Source organism: Chamaea fasciata, unplaced genomic scaffold (genome assembly GCF_029207755.1).
Source record: "Chamaea fasciata isolate MVZ Bird 193981 ecotype frontalis unplaced genomic scaffold, bChaFas1.0.hap1 SCAF_4, whole genome shotgun sequence".
In the NCBI taxonomy this organism is placed as follows: Eukaryota; Metazoa; Chordata; class Aves; order Passeriformes; family Sylviidae; genus Chamaea; species Chamaea fasciata.
The window spans coordinates 58,659,690-58,677,397 of record NW_027094089.1 but is presented as its reverse complement, the minus strand read 5'-3'; the positions used below and the strand labels follow the sequence as shown (position 1 = coordinate 58,677,397).

General features: G+C 41.5%; 2 protein-coding genes across 9 annotated transcripts in view; both read right to left on the bottom strand.

Annotated features, from left to right (window-relative positions):
• Positions 1 to 8,379, bottom strand: part of CDC14B (cell division cycle 14B) — a 58,771-nt gene extending 50,392 nt beyond the window's left edge. For 4 of the 8 annotated variants that reach the window (XM_066181680.1, XM_066181684.1, XM_066181685.1 and 1 more), the window contains exon 1: positions 8,048 to 8,376. In XM_066181680.1, the coding sequence (XP_066037777.1) occupies positions 8,048 to 8,207 (160 nt within the window). In that variant the 5' untranslated portion in view covers positions 8,208 to 8,376. Of the gene's footprint in view, positions 1 to 8,047 lie in introns of all 8 variants that reach the window. The other 4 variants (XM_066181683.1, XM_066181686.1, XM_066181687.1 and 1 more) reach the window with 3 other exon arrangements.
• Positions 8,380 to 10,824: 2,445 nt separating this feature from the next.
• Positions 10,825 to 15,640, bottom strand: PRXL2C (peroxiredoxin like 2C). Its single transcript, XM_066181679.1, is given in 7 exon segments — positions 10,825 to 11,507; positions 12,121 to 12,252; positions 12,506 to 12,611; positions 13,055 to 13,108; positions 14,659 to 14,727; positions 15,202 to 15,456; positions 15,458 to 15,640. Coding segments are annotated over 7 exon segments (912 nt in total). The 5' UTR covers positions 15,626 to 15,640; the 3' UTR covers positions 10,825 to 11,379.
• Positions 15,641 to 17,708: the final 2,068 nt, after the last annotated feature.

The window sequence follows — 17,708 nt, the reverse complement described above, 5'->3', positions numbered from 1 at the left end:
TCTGTGTAGATGAGGACACTGTTGCCTTGCCTTTGGTTCCTTTTGCCTCTGTGACACTCGGTGTAGACACTGATACTGTTGCTCTGCTTCTTTTTCCCTCTTCTTCCAGAACACGCTGTATCACACTAGGTAGTGTTTTGATTCTAAGCATGGTGCGGGCCGAGCAGAGAAGACAAAGCAGGACTAACAACAACATCATGCTGTCCTTGGCATCCAGAGGGTACTCTATATTTTCAAAAACTGCTGTGTCATGCCTGAAAAGCTGGAAAAAATCATTCTTCACCCCTCCCCACAGGGGCTGGGTGAGATTGTTGAGGCCCCAGATGTAGCATCTTAGACCAGAACAAGAAAACAAAAGTGGGTGTATATTCTGAATAATGTTCATTGCCTCGGAGTTTATCAAGCAATGGACATAATAGACCACTAAAGCAATTTTAGTACCATACCCTGGTCTACGCAGGAGCATTAAGACTGGCAGATAGTGCCCCAGTTGTGGAAAAATATAGAGAGATAGATATAAGACACATGTAAGCATGTTGAGCATCATAGCGAACAAGTGTCTTCTTCAATACAAAATTCTAATTTTGACTTTTCTCAGTGCCTCGTGCCGCACGTTGGGCACCAAAAATGTAGTAGTTTGAAGGCAAAACAAATGAGAGGCTCTAAGTCAGAGATACAATTTAATAGAAAAAAAAAGAAAGAAAGTAAACTAGAATAGATGCAATAATACAAAAGACCGCTGACAGAGTCAGAATACAACCTAAGCATAGTGATGGAAGCAGTCCAGATGAGGTGGTCTTTCTGAAACAGTGATTCTGTAGAAAGGTCTGGTAGCTCAGGTCTTCTGGGAATCTAGTGGGTAAGCGCCCCCTTGGTGTTCAGAGTCTTAACTTATATCCAGGCTGGAATGCTTGGTTCCTCCCTCTGGGCAGAGCATCTCACAATGGGATGGTGAGTCATGTGATAAGGCCTGATGGGCCCATTAACAGGAGGTAGTCCAGGCAGGGGTTATCTGTGAGCTGTCTAGCAAAGGTGCTGATGGGCTCATTAACAGAAGATAAGCCAGAGTGGAGGAGGCAGGGAGCACTGCCTCACCTGGTTTTAGCAGTTCATGAAGATGGTGATAGAATATACTTCAACCCAGGACATGAGGAAAAACTGTATGTCAACTTTTAGACAGCAGGGGGGGAAAATCAGTTTAAATTTTAAAAAAAAATCATCAATTATGTTGTTTTGTTAGAAATCATTACTTGCATCTCGAAAATACATGTCCAAGTATCCCATGAAAGGAGTAACCATATCTATATTTCAACAGTCAGATGTATGGCTCTCACCTACATACACTAGTATCCCAAGGGTGAAGGCAAACAAGTCCACCAAAAAGTGTACATTTTCTTAATGCTTTATTCAGTAGAAGAGCAGCCTGATGTGAGTGGTTTGGCTTAAACATTTACAGATCAGGAGCAACAGTGCAATGGATAGTACCACCTAAGCAAGCTAGGCACCTATTTCCTTACTCTCTAACAGAAGCAAGGCACTCAACTTTCTTTTTTAATTTCTAATAGTCCCATCCTGTAAGCAGAGCTACAAGTACTAGATGTGAAGTGCATTGCCTGCTTCTGTACCCCAAGCATTTATCAAATCCTTCCATGAAAACAAATCAAAGGATAAAATTTAGAGTAATGTGTGCATTTTTAAGAAGTGACTAAACTGGCTGACAAAGTGAATTATGCATGGAGAAGTGCACCAAAACCCCAGCTGGGTGCAAAATATACTATGGCAAAAACTGCTACACAGAGAGGCAGTCCTGGGGATGGACTTTTGGGGGGTGGTTCCCCACCACTGTGTTAATCACTGAGCTCTGTCAAGGTGAATTTGCATAAATTAGAAACTGTAACAGGTACCCCTGGGCAATACTAAAAAAAAGAAAAAAAGGAAAAAAAAAAAAGGGAAATAAAAAAAAAAAAAGGAAAGAAAAGGAAAAAAAGGGGGAAAAAGGAAAAATGGGAAAAAGAAGACAAGAAAAAAAGAGAAAGGAAAGGAAAAAAGTGAAAAATGTAAAAGAAGGTTAAAAGCTACTTTGCTGACTAATGTTCCTCTGCTCTGAGAAGGAAAGAGGAGAGGTAATGTCTGCAGGAGAACCAAGGGCAAGGGAGGAAACAGAAAGGAGAACTGAGAGGATGTGAAATCTAGGGATTGTGTTTAAACTGGCATTGCTAGATTAAACACATATCACTGCAGCCCCAAGCTATAATTTCACACCACTTCTAAACTGATTTAATGGCTAGCTGCCACCAGGTTCCTTAGAAGGAAAAATCTTCTGAGTTAGCTCACTGAACCAGCCTGCTGGGGGTTAACAGCAGGAATATGCAGCCAAAATTTTTCACTCTATGGCATCTGTCCTTAAGTGCCAGTCTAATTATTGACTAGACTGAGCTCTCCCTCTTTATTATACATAAACAATAACCACATCAAAGTCTGGGAAGAATAGCAGTAGTACTCAAATGAGTACTTTGAGTACCTTGAGTATTCAAATGCTACCTTTTTACACTTCAGCTTCTTCACAGAAACCTTGCATCACTTTTGAAAATATAAAAGTACTTTGCAAAGAGCAATCCAAAATCTTCAAATACAAAAGGAGGACAAAAATGAAAATAAATATAATTTGCACAGGTCAAAGACCTAAAATAATTTAGCATTTTTCTCCAAAACAGGATTTGGAATAAAAGAATCACTTGCATCCTCAGTGCTCGTACTGTTACTGAAATGCTTCTGCAGCTTGCAAAAATGTCCAGCAAAAATAAGAAATCCTATATTGAGCAAGAAGTGTGTATGTGGCCTCCTGAATTGCTACGGGCAATGGTTCTGCTCTGGTATCTCCCAACTGTGTTCATTGTTGCTATTCTTAAAACACCTAAAAGAAACTTGAGTTTAATGAATTTACAGAACTACCTCACAATAAGAGCAATGTGTGTCAAATGCCAATATCCTGAAAAGCATTCCTGTGCACTGCTAACAATTACTCCCTGTTATGTAAACAACAGGCTCCATCTTTTTAACGTTTGCTATAGGAAGATTTTAGAATAAAGAAATTTCCTGTAAGCATGTTTACCCTTCCACTGATTTACCAGTCCAGCATATGACAAATGCTGTATTACTCACCACATCTGTTTTCACCTGTTTTTTTCCAAACACATTCCAAGTTCTATTTAATCAAGGATTAGTGTGTTGGTCTTTTAAACAGAAATTAAGAGAAAGGAGAATTCTTTCATTAAGGATCTGATTGCAAGATTGGGAGTTTATACATAAAATACACTCAAGCACTGATGATTTGATTTCACTGGGATTCCACAAATGTTTGGACTGCCAGGAGCAAGGCTTCCCTTTAATTATCTTCATGTTTTCTTTGCTAATTTTAGCTTTTTAGTATTTAATTTACAAATAGTGCACTTGAGCACTTACTAATTCCTGCAAATTTCTGATAAAAAACCATCCTAAAACTATCAAACTAGAGCAGCCCTTTCTAATCATTTTTCAGAGGAATGACAGAGTAGGGCTCACTGCCTTACAGGCTGCATCTGCTCTGCAATTAGGAGATATGGTTGCAGCATGCTAGATATACTTTAATACACTTAATTTTGTCAGCCTTATATAACAAAACAGTTAAAATACATAAGCACGGATGTTACTGCAGGCAATTAATTTGAGTAAGCATTCAGTGTACAACAAAATGAGCCTACATACCCCTAACTGAGGCATAGGTTACCACAGCTGTGTTACTGCTGGTACCTCAGCTAGTGAGACTAAAGCTAGCACAAGCATTACTGCCCAAGCTGATTGCAGACTGTTACAGAAGGGAGTGCACTCCACTTGCTCATCAGAGTCACAGTGTTCTGTGGAAATAGATGTGCAGAAAATTGAGAGCTACCACTTCAAAATCACATTAATGTGAATTTAGAGACGAAAAAATAATCTCCTTCCTTTACCCTCAACAAGCCTCATACTTTTCAGGTTGTGCTGCACAGGCCTTCAAGAAAGAAATTTCATTAATTCAAGAATTACAGTTGGACTTGATGATCTTAGAGGCTTCTTCCAACCTAAGTGATTCTATGACTTTAAGTGACAGCTAAATATTTAACAGGCATTAGTGGCAGGACAAGTTTGCATATCAGCAAACACTATTTAATACAAACATAAATTCTACAGTTCTATGGTTAAATAGATGCCTTAGATGAGAAACTCAGTGACGGACAGTACAACAAAACCCAGCATTAGTCTGTTTTGAATCACCAGGAATGTAACCAGAGTTTTTACTATTTTAAGAGAAGTGTATTTCTAAATTCAGAGTTGGTATACAGAATTTTGTTATGTTCGACTTAAAAAACTTCAAAATATTGGAAAGACATAAGAGAAAACAAAAAAGGCAAATTCTGTTGCAATGTCAAGGCAAAATGCAAAATTATTTAAGATTTTTACTCATTCTATCCTTGAAAAAATTCAGTCATCATCACTATGATATTTCAAATTTAGCTAATGAGAAAGTTAGCAATTGAGACAACAGCCTGGACTCTGAAAAAGAAAATGAAAGTGCACTAAAAAGATAGAGGAACTTTTTTTAAAAAAGTAAAAACTATGAAAGCATTATTTTCACTGCTATGTCATGATCATGACTGATCAAGACTGTTACTTCACTTACATAGAGTGCTTCCACTCTCTGGCTCTTGACTGATACATGACATTACATACATTCATGCAATTTCAGAGCTGGATTTGACACTAAAAGCCTTAAACACATATTTAAAATCTTAACTTTGGAAAAGACTCACAACTAAGTGAGGTCCTATTGATAAGAGAGTAAACACAATTTTTGTACTGAGATAGCTGCATACTAAAAACTAATCGAAAGTGTTGACAGTCAAAATACTGGAAGCTTAATGATACTTATTAGAAGTGTCCCTAACATTCTAGAAAAATAGTTTCCTATTGGGTACACAAAATCTATAATGACAAGCCAGCACTTCTGGAAAAAGACAAAAGACAACTTAATGGTTTGAAAAAAACAACAAACCACAAAACAAAACAAAACAACAACCCCCCACCCCCCACGTCAATGAATACATTAAAATTAATATTTAATTATAAACTCCAACTGACAGTTTAAGCAAAATGATTCTCAAAGAAGAAAAAAAATAGGTATGTACACTGTAGCTTAGAGCATCCCTTAAGATGTTAGTTCCATTCTGTAAACAAATTGGATATACATTCAGCAGGACGAACAAAATTAAATGTCAAGAAATTACCCATAACACTATATCACTTAAAATTTAACTCCATGTATAGTTATTGTAGTTATTTCATTTTAGAATTAACTACTCAAAATAGATGAGAGAGAAACCCACACCTTTTGCCTGAGGTTTATGCATTATAATTCTACCTCGTCTTTATTTTTTTTTATAAAATCAGAGCAATGAGAAAGAAAAGCAGCTGAGGAAAGGAAATGAACAGCTTTCAAGCATCTCACAGAGCATTGCTATATTTTATTTAGATCATATAAATTACTTCTCTCAGAGATCAGAGGATATTGGAATATGCTTCTAATAAACAGAAGAAATACATTCGGTTCCAGCAAATTGAATTCATACCAGCCAGCCTCACGTACTAGTTGACAAAGAGAAAATGACAAAGCTTACCATGCAGCTTAACAGACCAAAATAAACAACTTTTTAAAAGGATAGCTTTCCTGAACTAGTCTTAATAGTAAACAAGAATATTCAGACAGTTTTAACTAATAGTTATTCTAACATATGGCTGATGCATACAATTAATTATAAACTAAAGAAATGCAATGATTACTGTAAGTATTTTGGGTATAAAATTCCTAGAATGGATTTGAAACTTTGCTGTTTGTGAGTGTAACATCACACAACAAAAGATGCATAAATCTTTACAGCAATTTGGGTTTATGTTCTGCTTCTGTCCTTTGCAAAGATGAAAATAAGGGTAGCCTGAAACATTCTTAAAAAGTTTGGCACTGTTTCTGTAAGCAGATAAGGTAATACAGATCTCTCAGCCTTTACAGTGGTTGAAATATTTACCAGTATGTCCATTTTTAAGAATAAGACCTTCTGCTTTGTCTCCAGTTCACAATTATTAATTAACTTCTCAGAACTCCATAATGAGAAGGCAGAACTGACATTTCAAACCTTGACATAACTTTAAAGCAGCTGAACAAAAATAAGTCTGTTAGCTTATTATTTTAAGATTTCTCTTTAAAAAAAACAAGTATGACATAGCAGGAAACTAAACATCAGACTATAATTCTAATCAGAACTAAAAATTTGACAATAAACAGCAGCCACTGTGCACAGCAAGATAAAGACAAAATGAAGTATGGTTAAATATAACAATCAAGTGCACTTTATTCAAATTTACTATACTAGGTACTGCTGCACATGATGAAATCCCACTGAAAAAACACAGATCAAAGCCTAGGTGCTCTACTGAATTTAAATGGGTGAACACTTCCTTGAAGGAGAAAATACAGTAATTTAGTGGGCTTGTTGATGCCAGACACACACTACCAGATCCAAGCAAGTGCCTCATGAGAATGGTTAGACAGATCTGTTTCCTGGAGACGTGAGCTGGACAGGGCTGCGTGGTAATCCAGGTAGTGAAATCACCTTGATAGCAAAAACTCATTATCTGTCACATGAGGGGTTTCCACAACTGACCTTAAAATCATACTATCATCATATCCTATATAAACGGTTGCTGCTATAGAAACAATACACATATGGAGTTATTGGAGCCTTAGAGTTCTATAGATAAGTACACAATTATGTTTCTCTGTGTAGATTAGGCCTAAAATCCTGAATTTTTTGGCTGGGATATTTAGGATTTTACTCCCTGACAGTATTAAAGCTTCTTTAAAAGAAGAATCTGGTAAGTGCTGGCAGTTTACTTTCTTTCTATGTTGCTGTGCCAAATATTCAAAACAAAGTCTTATGGTTTTCTAAACATATCGTTATCTAAGAGACACACTAATATAAGGAACCATGCTTCTTGGCACAGAAATAAAAGGTACACTGGTGCCTTTTCTGCATATTTGCTCTTTATATTTTTGCATGCTCTGTCCACAGATGTCTCCCCTGCCCTTCACAGAGATGTGCTGGGAGGTTTACTTCTTGCTTTTTTAAAGAAGTTGTAAATACACTAATATTCTGAGATTATAACATATGACTTAAAAAGTAATTTTTGTTGTTGTTGTTACCTTCAAGCAAACTAAACTCAAAGTCACCTTTTAGCTGGGGAACTCAAACCTAAACAGAAAATTTTCTGGCTGCGATCCAACAGGCTTCTTAAGCGCGGCAGACTCATGTGCCAAAACAAAGAGCGGCTCGGAGCCTGGAGTCACGAAAAGGAGGGACGACACTGAGCAATCCTGCCTGCACAAGCTTCTTAGCACTTGCGTGTCAAGAGGAGGTGCGACGTTTGCCCATTATTTTACCCATTAGCCAGCAAGCACTGATGCTATTACGGCATCCAGGAAACAAGTATCTATACTTATCTAAACATATATATATATATATGTGTGTGTGTGTGTGTATGTGTGTGTGCGTGTGCGCGTGCATGTGGGTGTATATACATCCTCCCCCAATGCATGGAGAAATATGCTACTTTTTTTCCACCCACAACGTGTTGAACGGACAGAAACATGTTTAACGCCGCATTCCGTTAACTTTCTCCGTCAGGCAGAAAACGCCAACGACAGGCAATCGATGCTGGCCACGGCTCGGTCTACTGGGACATCGGCAGGAGGAGTTACCCCAACAACACTCCGCCGAGTGACACGCCAGAGCTCTGGGCTCGGGGACTGACCGGCCCACCGCCCGGACAGCAGCGGCTGCCGAGCGCCCCGGGGTCCCGCCGGCAATCGCGCCGACGGGAAGTTTTCCTGCCCACCCGGAGCCGGCGCGGCACTCACCGCCGGCGGGACGGGACGCGACGGGACAGTGGGACACCCCCGCCCCCGGCACACCCCCCTTACCCGCGATCCTCAGGCAGGTCTCCAGCCCGGCGGGGGGTAGCGGCCGCCGCCGCTCCGCCTCGCCCCCCGCCACCCGCGGCGCCGCGCCCCGCGTCCTCTTCAGGGCAGGCGGCGGCGGGACTGCGCGGCGCCGCGCCTCGGCCCAGCTCTTCCGCTTCATGGCGGAGGCTGCCGCGGCGCTACGATCCCCTCATCCCGCGGGGACCGGGCAGCCGGAGGGGGGGAGGGGAGGGGAGGGACCCCGCGGCGGCGAGGGCGGCGGCGGCGGCTGACGCATCCCCGCGGACACCACCCCCTCCCGCCGCACCTTCGCCCCGCCGCCCGGCGGAGCGCCTGCCGCGCCCCCAACGGCCGCCCCTGATTGGGGCGCGCGGTGTGGCGTCACCGGCGCGGAGCGGCGGGGGGGTGACGTCATGGCGGCCGCGGTAACAGGTGGGCTGGGGCGCGCGCTCCCGGCCCGCGCTGCTGACGTGGCGCCGGCTGCCCCCGGATGGGGAGCGCGGCCCGGGCCCAGGAGGCTCCGCTGCTGCCCCGGGCGGCCCGCGCTTGTCCTGCCTCGTCCCGGGGCCTCGCCGTCCTCCAGGTGCCCCTCCTGACATGTACCAAAAGAGGGGCCCAAGGACTTGGTACTTTGTAAGGCCAACGGAAAACAGTCCAGTGCATACCGGCTTCCGTTAAATGGACTTACCTGAAAAGTTTAAACAACTGGGTTTGAATCTGCCTCTTCGATACACTGATACTTTAAAATACAGTGCTATTTTAACTAGCCGTAGCACTAAACCATGACAGTAGGTGAAACAACTTCTGAAACCACTCCTTTCCCACCTCCATCCAATTGGCCATGAGGAAAGCCCTTGAAGTATTCTACCATCTGGTGATCGTGCATATTTGTGGAGGAAAACCTGTTGGAAACATACTAGTTGCCACTTTTCACTGCATGGTTTTTAAAAAAAATTTCCTTTCTAAATAACACCAGAGACCTTAAATTCTTCTGACACTTTGGTAACAAATTCTCCAAGAAAATTATTCTTATCCCAAGGATAAATGTGGCCATCATTGTTCCAATTCATTATGAATGTGGGAGTCATTGTCTCGCAGGTCTCCAGCAAACTCTCTCAAGCTGTGGCCAGATGCAAAAGGCAGGGCCGATGCCCTGATTAGGACTCTACATTTCTTCCTCCCTCCGTTTATTTGTCTGCAGTTTGTTAGGCTTTCTGAAGAAGTGATTTTGCTGGAATAACACAGAGGCTGTGGTACGGTTCCTGTCGGTATTGAAATGGTGAGGGTGGATGACTTCAACCTAAAGAGCTGTAAAACTACAGTTTCATTAATTCCAATCTCTTTTAATAGTCCATAGTTCTTTTAGCCGTGGTTAATTTTGTTAAATGTGCTGATTAGGACCAACAGAACTATTACCATTTTATATTGGTTTAATTTACTAAAAGCAAAATAAGCAGGAAGGCAGCTAGAACATTTCTTTTAAAATCAAAAGCATCAAGAACAACTGCAAAATAAAAGTGGAACGAGAATTTTTGTCCTTAGCTGTGATTATCAGGTGAATGAAGCAGAGTGGAAGCACTACTAAGAAACTGAGTATTCATCATTCATTCTCTTTGAAAATAATTTTTCTTTGTTTACTGTCTTTGTTTTACACACATATGACCAGTTTCCCAGCCTGCTTTTGGCTATTGTTTAAGTAACATAAGGCAGAGAAGCAGATGCATTCCAGAGTTCCTGGCATGCTGAAAAATATTGTTTAGCTGGAGGAGTGCTTGGAGGGAGGAGACAGCTCCTTATTTGAGACTGTAGGGGCCATAGTACATGAAAAGCAGACTTCATTCCCCTATGAACCTGAGCTGCCTGTCCCAGTCTGTTATGCCAAGCTTGAGGAAGCCTCTGGCCAGCCCTGAAATCATAGAGGTTCAGAGTCTGCACGTGACTGCCTTTAGCCCTGTGCTGAGTGCTGTGTAGTCAAAGCAGGAAACTGATAACAGTATTTTTCCATTAATAATATCCTTCTTCTAAACACATAATATCAAAATAGGGGTGTAATGAACAAGTTGCTGAGGTATTGTATCTTTAATAGAATTACACTGTTCAGTATTGTTATGTTTCTTAAGCAAGCTTTTTATATTTCATCAAGGAACAGTGCACTTAATTCCACATGCTCTTAATGGTGTAAAGCTTTCCAGACCTTGCTCTGGCCCTGCCAGTGACCTTAATGGATGCAGGAACAAACATCTTAAAAAAATGCCATTTCACAATTACATTAAAGCTTAAAAAGGGAGAAAATTTGCAGTTGAGACATGTATGTATGGTAGCATTTTAGAGTGAAGGTCAAAGATCAGAGACTGCAGAGAAGGATATGCTCCTCCATAAATCTTGGACTTTTTTTTTTTCAAATTGCTAAAAAGAAGTGTCTCCTGGATGAAAAAGGGCACATCTACTTTAATAAAAGCAATAGATGCTGAACATAAACATTTGTAGATAAATGGATAATATGAAGTATGCCAGAACTGCAGACCAGAATGCTGTTATACTTACTTCAGTTGTCTAAGAATTAACTAGGAACAATTTATTCAGAGACCTCTTGCTCTGAGAGAAAAAATTTACATATAAAGGAAGAACATTCTGCTGCAAATCTCCACAGGAATACAAATAATCTGGTTTATTCCAAAACCGATAATCTGATAAAATACAAACTTAAGACACACCTCTCTCTGGTCTTACAGACCCATGTTTTTGTGTTACACAAAAGAATTGCAGACAATACAGAATGATGTATTTAAAATATTTACTTGAAATTGTGAAATGTATTTCATAACTTCTGCCAGTGCCAGATGCAAAAGTAGGCATAAGCTTAAATCCAGGTGTTCAAAATTGTGGCTTTTCAAGGTGTATTTCAATACAAAACTGTCATACAGTGCTGGAAGCTCTAAAACAATGCTGAGAAGTCTTGGAATGAAAGCCAGTGTTGATCTGCTGGAGGCAAGAATCACAAGTTCTTCCTGAGCAAAATCTGATTTCTTACTTTAGTGCACCTTGAACACTGATTTTTAAAATATATTAGCAAGATTGTTTGATGAGACAGTAATAAGCTCCAGGATTTTTTGCAATCACTCTCAGTTGTGTTTTAGTTTTTACTATCTTGTACTCAATGGAAATAGCACTTTAGTATCCATCTCTAGCATCAGGTAGTTTATTCTATGTTCTGATTGTCTACATAAGGTTTCAGATGTCCCACAAAGGCACAACAGAACTAATGCTTGTTGGAATTCACTGGAGAACTGTTGTAGATCACAAATTTTAAAAAAGTATATATTACATCAGTGTCAAATGTCAATAATCTGGGGTTTGTTTGAGAAATTCACTTTTTGAACTCCTGCCAGCTGTAAAACTGTATTAATGGGAACATGATCCAGCCTGTTTTTATCAAGGTGCAAAAAATGAACTTCATTGCCTGGAATGAGAATAACATGTAAATTATTGAATAACATATTTATTTATTCAAAGATGTAAGTGAATTGAAGCAGCATTCTGACTGCCTACCAGTTATCGTACAAATGCATACTAGTTCTGTAGACTGCACAATATACTGTATTTTAAATAATTACAAAAGGTTTTTCAAGTATGTTAAAGAAACAAGGAACGTTGAGGCATGTAACTAGTTTAAATCTGCTGTAGCATGATATTTCCTAATAATGTGATGACTGTCATGTTGCAATTCCCCCTTCATGCACTACCCCTCTACTAAAACTACATTAAATGCCTCAAATCAAATGTGAAAGCAGAATGTAGGTGAATATCACAATGTCAAGAAAACCCTCTAAACTCTGAGGCAGCTGTTCCATCAGCACTCCAATCAGTTTCTGCAGGACTGTGATCAGCTTTATGCCACCTCTGTGGGAGATGGGACTATAAAATGACACTTCGCAAATTTCTTCATGCGACAGAAATCTCACAGTTGAACACAACTGTCTCCTTGGGAGCCACTGGGACAGCAGGTGAAATGGCAGCAAACAAGTTGTCTGAAGGAGACAGCTGTAACTTTCACACACAACAAAGCAGCTCACCTGGGCCTATAATCAAAGCTCCTCCCTGCTGAACAGGGTCTCCTTGAAAATCAAAAGCTGGGCCAGTCATCGCTCTCCATATACTCCTAATGCTTCCCAGAAATGTGTTTGATTTCACATGAGGGCTCCGAACTAAACAAAACCACAAAACACTTGCTATCTAGAAATACGTATGTAAGAACAACAACAATGAACAGCTGCTACGAATAGAGATTAGAGATCTAGTTTAGAGATTACTGATTACCAGTGCTTTCACAAAATATAGCCTACAAGAGACAGTCTGGTGGGCAACCCACTTTCTCTTTATAGTACAATCTTACTATTTTATCAGAGCAATTTTGTTTTGTTCATGAAAGTCTAAATAACGTGAGAAAATTGTTCTTACCTGATACATTATTACCTTCACCTCTTTTCATGCCAAGTATTTTATAAATTTCCCTTTGTGGATCGACATACATTTCATGTGTATACCCAGTTAAACTGCAAAAGGGCTGAAAAATATAGGCATGCACACAGACAGACACAGAAAAAGAAAGTAATATTTGTAAGGTTGAGGCAGTAACTAGTTAGGGTCTACTAACAACAACAAAAATACTGACACCCTGACAGCTCCAAACTCCCCTCTCTTATTTGAAAACTGTGTATTTATTTGTTACGTTAAAGTGGAATTTTTTTTTAGCCTCAAAGCTTCTATTAAAACAAAGCTTCCAGTGAAATCAAGAAAGGATGTTTCCTTAGCAACCCCTGGTGGTTTTTAAACTGCAAGTTTTAATTATTTATTTTAGTAATGTATTACTATTAGAATTGCCTCATGAATTCTATCCTTTTTTATTGCCATTGCAAAAGACCACCTTTTCATGCAAACCAAATCCCTCAATACAGACCATTAAGACATATTAGAGGATACATTGTATTTAATGACTACTTTATTTACCTTGATGTGATGATATGATGACTGTCCAATAACTATAAGCCTCACATTTGATTCCTGGAACAGAACATGGTTATTGAAGCTGTAAAGAGGAACTGGGTGTTCCTACATGACTTCAAAGCATTAACAGAATGTGGCATCCTGAGTTAGTGATTGCAGTGCACTGACTTAAAATTATTTGAAGTTAACATAACATGTTTGGAGACTGCACTTTTATGTATCATCTGCAGTTAGCAGCTACATTATTAAGAGAAAAATTATTTTTAAAGATAGCTTGTAAATTACAGTTGTGTAAACTTTTAGTTTCCTGTAGCATTGGTAGGACTGTCTTTTCAATTGATTGCAACATGCTATGATTTTGGAAACTCAAGATTTCCACTCAGTTGCACCTACATCTAAAGAAGCAGCATGCAAATTATGATGCCCAAACATCTGTGATTTACATATATGGACCCACTGATAGATATAACTTGCATTCACATGCACTGCTGTCTTTTGCAGCTGCAGTCTTAGGCTGGAGACTAAAACACAGCCCAAAACTGAAGTTCATTTAGATATCAGTAAAAGCAGGTAATAAATATAAGGTTGTTTTATTGTATATTTGTATTTCCCATATGGAATAATTTCCCATATAAAATTATTCTGCTTGTTATGAAAAGAAGCCCTCCTAAAACCAGAATACTTGCACTAAGAGAAGTGTGAACATTTTTGACTCTCTCTATACATTTATTTGAGGAGCCAAATGAAGAAAATGTCCTTTTGAGTAACACTGATCAAACAGTTTAGAAATATCTATCCTGTGAAGCAAAGCTGATAAAGAATTTTCTCCTTTTTGTCCTCAAATTCCTAGTCCATCTCAGTTGGACTTAGATGGAGTTGCTCTTGGCAGTGAGCTGAGTCTCTGTCATTGGCCATGTTGCTGTTGGGAATAAAATATGACAGAATTTCAATCAGCAGTTTAGAAGAGACAGTTTGACCTTCCACATTTAGCAGGAGATCATTGTCTTCTCTGGTTTCTCCTACCACCCAAAAAATACATGTCGATAGCAACCCCTGCCCACTCTACTTCTCTTTTCTGTAACTGTTGTTCCTGTTTGTACAGCTGCCCTGGAGAGCAGGACACACTACTAATGCAACTTACAAGTCACCATAGAAAAAGATACTATTTTTAATCCAGATCAATTTTCCGATCTTGTTCTGTGCACAACCATCAGTCAGCCCTACTAGCATAATGGAAAGGGCAGTAGTTAGCAGTCAAAAGACAGCTGTCCAGGGCACTACTAATACCGAAAGAAATGCCTGTCAGATGTTGTCTAACTGTTTTGAACACAACAGTAAAAAGAGCAGCAAGCTAATAGGGCAGGGAGAAATAATGCTGTTGCAACAGAGCGTGTAGTTCCATAAATCCTTTTCTGTGTCTCCTAAGCAGATTCATTATTGCTATTGTAGCAAAAAATGAAAGCGCTTCTTCTGAGCCTTTTTTTTTTTTTTTTTTTTTTTTTTTTTTTTTTTTTTTTAAATTCCTAGAAGCCCTATGTAAGCCTGTAGCTGGATGTAACACATCTGCTTGATTGCAGCCACAAACACATTAAGGGCAGAGTACTTACTTGTAAAAATGCCTTGGGGACTTTTGCCAGATCTTCTACATACTCCTTACAGGTGTAACACAAAAAATTCTGCAACATACCCAATTGAATGTGTCAGAAACAGATATAATTGCATAGCTATGAAACAGCAGACCTTGGGCACACACCGCTTTGGAGGTGATCAGGAACAAGGAATGGGAAAGATTCCAGCCACCAAATTTGGATTAGGATACTGGTTTAATCCAAGCCTGAACAAGGACACTGGGCCTGCAGCCTTGCAAATATTTTTATCTCTAGATATTTTAGGAATGTGATAGCTGACTCGACAGCTGGGAAGTCAAGGAACACGATACTTGTTTCCCTAAACACCCAGCTGAAGTATTTCCTTTCTGGTAAATAGTGTTTGACTATACCAAAGAACAGGGGGTCCCAGGAGCAGCACTGCTCTTTCGCGCTTTCTTCCCCTCCGCTCCAGCCCAGCCCAGCCTGTGCTAAGCCCCCGCACCCCTGCCCCCCCACAGCCTCTCCGGGACCCGGGTTGGGACCGCGACGGCCCCTCCTCACCCGCACGAAGAGCACGATGGCTTTCTGCTCCGCGTACAGGGCCTGGAAAGGGACGCTCCTCCCGTCCGCGTCCAGCACCAGGCAGCGGGCGGCCTCCCCCAGCTGCTCCTGCTCCGGCCGCCGTCCGCATCCCCGCGCCCGCCCGACCTGCTGCGTGACCGGCGGCGCCGGCCGCCCGGCCATGGGAGCGCGGAAGGGAAAGGCGGAGCTGGAGGGGAAAGGCGCGGGGCGTTGTGCGACGGCGAGGAAGCGACGGGGCCGGGATGGAGCGGAGCGGTTCGTTCCCGTCCGTGGGAGTGACCTCGGGCAGCCGCGCCGTGGCCCAGGAGGAGCTGGGGGGTTCGGAGAGAGCAAGCAACCTGCTGCCGAAACCGCTGCACGTCCGTCAGCCAGAGCCGGGGTGCGGTTTGTGCCCGGGAAACATAGGAGAGTAACCCGGAGCTTCCCAGGAAGGGTGTGCAAGCAGGAGCAGTGACATGGTCATACGGCCTTGAGGTTCTTTCTGCGGGAGGCCGCAGCCCTGCAGAGGGCCGTAGGCGAGATACAAAACTGCTTTCGAGGAGCTGTCGAGCTGCTGTATCAGACAGAAACCACACGAAACCCCGTGTCCTCGTCCATGCAAAAGCTGAGCTTCACAGTGTCTTGACAGCTGAACAGCAGAATAGCTCGAGTGCACACAGAAATGAATGTACAGTTCTTAAAATAAGAAAAACCCTAGGTTGTTGAATAATAGTGTAGTCTTTTAGATTGTTGTGTAAGCTGAAAACTTATGAGGATGAGGGTACTTTTCATAGTGGGCAGAGGCAAAAGAAGTATCAGGCAAGATAGGACTGGGGGGATCTCCAGAAGTTATTCTGCTCTGTGAAAATCTCTGATTCTATTAATTCCAAAGTTTTCTCTTGACACACTCTTCCAGGGTCTATATGTTAATGTGGTTCAAACATACATCCCCTGTGCTCTGGGTTAAACCATGACTTTTATATTACCAGGAGTCAGCACAGAGAACAGATTAAGTCTTGCAGTTCAGTATGTCCTCACAAGGACTTTGATTTAAAAGGTGATGAACTCAAATTAGTAAAGATTAGTAAAGAACTCCAGAAAATTGTGAAACTTATAATTCTTCTAGATGCAGTTGGACCCAATGATTTTAAAGGTCTTTTTCAGCATAAGTGATTCTATGATTCTGAAAGAATGTGGGCAGTATTCCCCATTGTTGTTTTCATCAGGCTTCCTTGTTCAGTTACCAGTATGCTGTCCAACACATTTCTTCTGCTGGCAGTTCACAAACCAAACTGTGTGCTCTGCAGCAGCACCCTGCAGCTCCCTCAGCAGTACTGATGGGAATGTGCTGCCTACCCCTGACTACTGCAGGACACAGCAAAGCAGAGAACCGACAGCTTTTGACAGTCTTTGGTCTTCATCTTGAAGCTGAAGTGGATAGGCTGTAACCCCGCTGTGTTATGCCTGCAGTAAAACTGGGAAGCATTGGGCAGGACTCAGGGGCACAGCTCAGGACTCAATCATCAGTAGAGCTTAAACCAGGCCCTTTGCCACTGCAGCTGGAAATCAGAAGAGGCAGTCATATCACTGTATGGGATCTGCTGCCATGGCCTCTGAGTGGGAGCACACATCAGGACGAGACTGCTGATGAAAAGAATTCGGCATTGTGGTGTCACAAATTCCAGAGGACACTGCCCCGGGTCAGTGTCCTGGGTTGTAGTATAGGATGTGCACAAAGTATTCTATCACCATCTTCATGGACTGTTGAATCCAGGTGGGGCAGTGTTTTTCCCAGACCCCCTCCCTCTCGGCCATTATCTTCTGTTAATGGCCCATCAAATGCCTTGCCCATGACTCATAGATAACTCCTGGAGGGAGTTATCTCTGTTTAATGGGCCATCAAGGACCCCCTGCATGACCCATCATTCCACTGTGAGATGCTCCGCCCAGAGGGAGGAACCAAGCATTCCAGCCTGGATATAATCTGGGGTTTGGGACACTACAGGGGACCTGTACCCACTGGATTCCCAGAGGACCAGAGCTACCAGACCTTTCTACATGATTACTGCTTCAGGAAGACTACCTCATCTGGACTGCTTCCATCACTCTGCTCAGGTAGTGTTCTGACTCTGTCAGTGGTCTTTTGTATTATTGCATCTATTTTATTTTACTTTTTTTTTTCATTTCTTCCTATTAAATTGTATCTCTGACTTGGAGCCTCTCATTTGTTTTGCTTTCAAACCACTACAGTCAGTCTGCACATAGCTGACCTTGTGCATCCAGGGAGCTAATTCCTGATTTGAAATGAAATCTGAGGAACCCAAGAGAGGCACTCTGCCTGTCTGGGTGAGGTGGTAATCTTTCCTACTAGGCCAATGAAGACTGCCTGCAGATTTTATTTATGTAGTTTGGCCTCCTGAAACTAGCTGAAGAAGCACATCCTTAACAACAGGTTTCAGCAGTATACAAGTAAGGAACAGCAACTTTCTTCTGAGGACATTTGCCAA